At 44.9% G+C, this 5,626-nt stretch overlaps 1 protein-coding gene across 1 annotated transcript; it reads left to right on the top strand.

Annotated features, from left to right (window-relative positions):
• Positions 1 to 704: 704 nt before the first annotated feature.
• LOC123043850 (RNA pseudouridine synthase 6, chloroplastic) lies at positions 705 to 5,214 on the top strand. The gene is made up of 9 exons (XM_044466440.1): positions 705 to 1,025; positions 1,117 to 1,245; positions 1,349 to 1,603; positions 1,735 to 1,816; positions 2,274 to 2,389; positions 2,482 to 2,536; positions 2,614 to 2,725; positions 3,726 to 3,895; positions 4,481 to 5,214. Exons 1-9 carry the CDS (start codon positions 793 to 795, stop codon positions 4,784 to 4,786), a joined length of 1,458 nt encoding a protein of 485 aa, XP_044322375.1. The 5' UTR covers positions 705 to 792; the 3' UTR covers positions 4,787 to 5,214.
• Positions 5,215 to 5,626: the final 412 nt, after the last annotated feature.

Genomic DNA, 5,626 nt, shown 5'->3' with positions numbered 1-5,626 from the left:
CCCGTGCTCCACCATCAGACAACCTTGAACAATGTGCGAGATGAGGCTGGTCGCACACACCGCCGAAGGGCATTGATCAATCAAGAGAGAGAGAGAGCATGAAGCTCATCACATTGCCAACAACTGTCACCTCCGGACAATGTCGAGAATGGAAGGCGGGGCAGAGAGCCGAAAATCAAGGCACCACATGACCAGCCCGAAGGTGAGCAGATAGTAGCACTGCGACGCCAGGCGGCGCCACCAATAAACCCCTCGAGAACAACCCCATGCCCTAGACTGATATTCTCGGCAGCCGGTCAAACAAGCCGCAATCAATCCGAGGTGCTGGTAAGCGCATGTTTTGTAACGTGGCAGATGATGATGTGATTCGAATCACATTCTTGGACACGACAAAGCCACATTACTTCAATTGTTCTGAAATTTGTATTACCTTTGAAAGTTGCATAAAAAAACACATGATTTGGGTGGTTAGGGGATACTTGATTATATAGTGAATAAGAGAAAAAAAATTATATGCAATCCGAGACCCTTTTTCTACAAATTATTATGTTAGTTTATAGATAGACAAAGTTTAGATGAAAAATACCCCCTCCTCACGCCCAAATATCATATCACGAAAATAAATTAGCAGAGACCCCTCTGGGTAATCTTTCACATTCGACCAAAGAAGAAATTCTAAAAACTAGAAAAATATCACAATCTTATCTTAGACGGCCCAAAAGGCAGAAGAAGGGCAAAACCCCCAACAAAGGGGGAAAAGCCGAACCCCGCCGGCCGCCGCCACCCGCCGGAATGACGAAGCCCGCGGCGTCCTTGGCCTCCCTCCTCCCGCAGCTATGGCACCGGTCCTTGCCGCCGCCGCCCCTCCTCCCGCGCGCCCTCTACTCCTCTTCCCCGCTCCTCACCACCCACCGCCGCACCCCACGCCACCGCGTCCGCGTCTCCCCCACCACGCACCTCGACGCCGCCGCCGCCGCCAGGGCAACCAGAGCCGCTGACCCCGTAGAGGCCCTAACAGCCACCTCGTAAGCTCCCCTCAACCCCGCCCACGCCAACAGCTTCTGCTCCGCTCCGCAGGCAGCACACTGACGGCGTTGGCATCTACTGCACCTGCAGGTACCCAGCGTACGACAGGCTTCTGCCCTGCCCGTCGAAGGACGACCCTCCGAGGATCGAGCACCTCGTCGCCCGGGAAGACGAGGTCGCCGGCGATTTCATCTCCAGGTCCCTCAACCTCCCCCCTATGTAAGCATCCACACGCTCTGCATCTGTTACGCTAGCTTATTGGAAGGTGAAATGCCTAGGCCGGAGCGAGCACGAGTGATTTGGTAACATTGTGCGCGTGAAGGTACGTTGCAGATCTCATCAAGTTCGGGGCCGTGTACTACGCTCTTGTTGCGCCGCAGCCGCCTCCGTACGCCGCTCCGGAGCATGTGAGGATCTTCAGAGAGGTGACAGAGCCTTCGCTCCTTCGCGGGAGGGCGTCCATTAAAGGGAAGACCGTCAGGGAGGCGCAGAAGACGTTCCGGGTGACTGACCCCAGCCAGCGCCTTGAGGCCGGCACTTATATAAGGGTTCATGTGCATCCCAAACGGTTCCCCAGGTAAAATTCTGCAGTTGTTTTATGGTTTGCATTGGTGACTGCTATCAGTTATGTACTGCTAACTACTGTGATGCTGATTGACCACATCTGGTTGTGTACTAATGCGTCCGTGGTTTACCAAATATTATCAGGTGCTATGAAATTGACTGGAAATCCAGGGTAGTGGCGACCACTGATGACTTTGTTGTCCTCAATAAGCCAGCTGCAACATCAGTATGACCATATTTTTTTCCTTTCTCCCCGGTTTTTGTATCTACTGTACATTTTCAATGTCTTTCCACAAGTACTGGTTTTGTTTCTGCAAGTAGCTATCTGGTTTCTCTAATTTAGCTAAGCACTTATTATCTGTGTCATTTCAAAATTCCATTGACTATGCAATCCATTTGCTTCACTAAATGGTGGCTCCATTAAATTAAAATGTAACCAAATGGTGGCTTCATAAAATTAAAGCGTAGCTAAATGCTGGCCTCACATAATTTAAAAAACTACATACCACTGATGTAAGAGGATGCACAAGTGTAAGACCAGGATTATTCATGAAACATGATTTTTAGTTTCAGAGCTAGTGGGTTGAGGAAAGATCCAGTCGCAATTAGTGCATTAGGCCATTGATAGAAGTGTAAGGGTCCAAAGTCCAAACTAATATCCGTAGATAATTTTCAATGTGTAGGTAGGAGGAGCAACTGATAATATTGAGGAATCCTGCGTGGTTTTTACTTCACGTGCATTAGGATTGGAGAGCCCTTTAATGACAACTCATCAGATTGACAACTGTTCTGAGGGCTGGTTTGTCTTTTGCTAACATACTTATATAGACCACATGTTGTGGAACGCATATAACTAATCCCTTCATTTTCACTTAATTTGAGAATTTGCAGTGTGGTATTGTCTAAAACCAAGGAATTCTGCTCAGTTTTCCATGGATTGATAAGGGTATGTTCTTCTATTGCTCACTGTATCATGTTGCTCTGTGAACCTCTAGTGACAATGATTTTTTTCTTCTGCAACAGGAAAAACAGGTTAAAAAAGTTTATCTTGCGCTTACAACAGAACCTGTCTCTCCAGGAATAATTACTCATTACATGCGTCCCCTTAATCGTGCTCCCAGACTTGTTTCAGAAGGTAATCCCTGAAATGCAGTTTCTTGCTCTAGTATGTTAGTGTTAAAGTTGTTCGCTTGAGTTGAAGTGTACATGTATTTGGATTTCAGTTCGCAAACATATTAGATTTCAGGTAAAATCTCCGATTTAACATATGCTCCCTCCGTCCCAAATAAGTGTCTCAACTTTAGTACAACTTTGTACTAAAGCTAGTACAAAGTTCAGACACTTATTTTGGGACGGAGGGACTATGTAGTAATACACCATCATTAAATTGTGATCGTTCATCACAACACGGAGTTTTGGCTCCTGACTACTGGGTCTACATGCACCCAGATGAATAGTAAAACCTGGAAAAATAGCGAAAAATTTCAATTTTATTTTGTAGCAAACATAACCGAGTGTTCTAGCCACATGCAATGTGAATAAATGGCATCTATGGTGTATGGTGTTCTATGCGAGCACCGATTTTTTCTTTTCCGTTCAGAACAGCACGATGTCATTTCTTCACGAAAATTCACACGTGGGTAGAACATTCGATCATGTTTGTTACATATTAGTTTTTTTTGCTTTCTTTACTGTTCATTCGGGTGCGCGTGGAACCATGTCCACTTGATTTCATTGGAGATAACAATTGTTTATGTATAGGACTCACGTAGTACATGTATGACAGATTTTTTTTATAGAGCTGCCTTGTTACTCACTCAGTTGTGTTAGTGCTGTTTGGATGTTAAAAGAATTAAGCAGCCTCACACCTGACTCAAACAAGTACTACCTCCATTCATAAATATAAGACGTTGGGGCTGTTTAAACAGCCCCAACGTCTTATATATTATCTAGGAATGGAGGTAGTATGTTGCATAAACTTCTAGCCTGACTGGTAGCATCTGCAGCTATAAACTAACAAGTAATTAGTGTATTATTGTCTTAGCGTTGGTTATTGTACCAGTCTACCAGACATGTATTGATAATCTCCTATCCTTACATTAGTAGATTATAATGTTTTGGTTATACTTTGCCAGATCATATTGAAAGATGGCATCTCTGTCAAATGGAGATATTAGACTGTAAAAAGGTTCCATGGCCAAAACCATTGATAACAAAAGTCCACAAAGTGGACAACTGTGGCTGGCCCAAACAGGAAGCTGCCTATGAATGTAAAATCAATCTCATGACAGGGAAAACTCATCAGGTATCATATTTTTCTGCTTCAAACCTAATTGTTTCTTTATTTAAGGTTCATCATTCATCTGTGATGTTAATATAAACTTCTATCGTATGAAAAGGACGCCGTTAAAGACCTTCTTTTTTCCTTCGGTAGCCTAAGAGAATTAAAACTGACAGGCTCTTGTCTAGGGATAGGGTACTCTGATGTAAACTGTAAAGCACTATTTGCCTATTTCTGCTTGTCTTATTTAATGTAATCAGAACATTTAGGTGGATCATATAGGATAGTAGTTTCATGGATCAAGAATGCTTTGGTTAATCTTGACAGTACATATAGCCCTGACACTTCTTATATTCTAAACTGGTATAGGAAGTTCCCTGTGTTCCCTCCTTGATGCGTGGACACATAATAAAGAGTACCAATGTCATTCTGTGGTTGCTCTTAAGCTAAATCTGCAGTTATCTTCTTGCCTTACATTGGAGTACAGCGTTCCTTGTAAATTGAACAATTTGTCAGTGTTGCAATTGTTTCATTTATTGGTACAATCTTTCTCTACAATGTTGCTTACAACCACACAAGTGTGTAATTCGTAAATTCAATGATATGCAGATTAGGGCACAGCTGGCTGCTATAGGCGCTCCGATCCTAGGGGATTCTGCATACATGACCGGAGCGATCGCAGCAATGGCTAACCCAAGCATAAACCCGTATGGCAGGGCGAGCCTGAATTACAGCAGTGAAGAGGAAAAAGCTGCTGCTGTTGAAGCATGGGTTGCTTGCCATGGCAAGGAACCAAAATCCGTAATTGGCCTGCAAGCATCTGAGATCTCGTGGGATCATGAAGGTGAGCACCACTATTACAAGGCTGGGGTCCCTTGGTGGCGGCAAGACGCGGTGGAGTCCGACCTGGTTTGAGCAGAGAACCACATCCCTGAAACAGTTGCCCCCCTTAACCTGAAGGGTCCTTATACGCGCATCCTCCGGTGGAGTGAGGGATCCGAGGCGGCTCACTAAGAAACATGCTCAGCATATCATCACTGATTTCGGGCCGGATTTCCTCGCCACCAGCAGCAATAACCCGATTGACGCACCGAAGATCTTCCGGCAGAATGTTTGACGTGTCATGTGTGACCGGTGTTGGAAAGTGTAGCTGGTGCAATTCGGGACAGTGGTGCACTGCCAATGCAGCTTTACCAGATTTTTTTTCTGATGGGTGGGTTTACCAGATTTTGGCTAGGTGCTGTAGATCTGTGAAATGGCAGCTGTACCTCGTAGTTTTGGCTTGTCCTCCTCCTGTACTCTGCCTCGAGATTGAAATGAAACTGATTGGTTGTGGTGCAGAACTTGTCAGTGGAAGCGCGTTGCCCATGCTAGATTTGGGCTGCCTTTCCCTGATCCGGCAAGCTCTGAAAAGGAGGGAGGCGTTTCTTGTTCCGTTTTCTTCTCTTTCGGAGAACGGACGTACTGGACTCAGCGGCATCATATCCAGAGGTGATCCGCTCATTAAACTTTGTTAATTAATAATAATATTAAGAGTAAATAAACAGCCACAGTAGATTTAATGTGTCTACTATAACGCGCTAAAACTAACACAACACGCAATTTTTGTCATAAGATTCTAACAGAGCCGATAACTGTTAGCCGACAAGGTGCTACTCGGCTAAATGATCACCTACAGCCTACAGGCCACTCACAGCGCCGACTAGCCTTCTTGCTGGCAAAGATTAGCCAACAAGCTCTTTCTCGGTTTTGGTT

The sequence above is a fragment of the Triticum aestivum genome, chromosome 2B, assembly GCF_018294505.1.
Source record: "Triticum aestivum cultivar Chinese Spring chromosome 2B, IWGSC CS RefSeq v2.1, whole genome shotgun sequence".
NCBI lineage: Eukaryota > Viridiplantae > Streptophyta > Magnoliopsida > Poales > Poaceae > Triticum > Triticum aestivum.
This window is presented reverse-complemented; position numbering and strand designations above follow the sequence as displayed.

What these genes read in the sequence shown, in the direction of transcription:
- LOC123043850 (XM_044466440.1), top strand. Translation starts at nt 793, where the DNA reads ATGACGAAGCCCGCGGCGTCCTTGGCCTCCCTCCTCCCGCAGCTATGG. An exon ending in CATCCCAAACGGTTCCCCAG is followed by an intron (nt 1,604 to 1,734) that starts GTAAAATTCTGC and finishes AAATATTATCAG; the next exon opens with GTGCTATGAAATTGACTGGA. An exon ending in TCCCAGACTTGTTTCAGAAG is followed by an intron (nt 2,726 to 3,725) that starts GTAATCCCTGAA and finishes ATACTTTGCCAG; the next exon opens with ATCATATTGAAAGATGGCAT.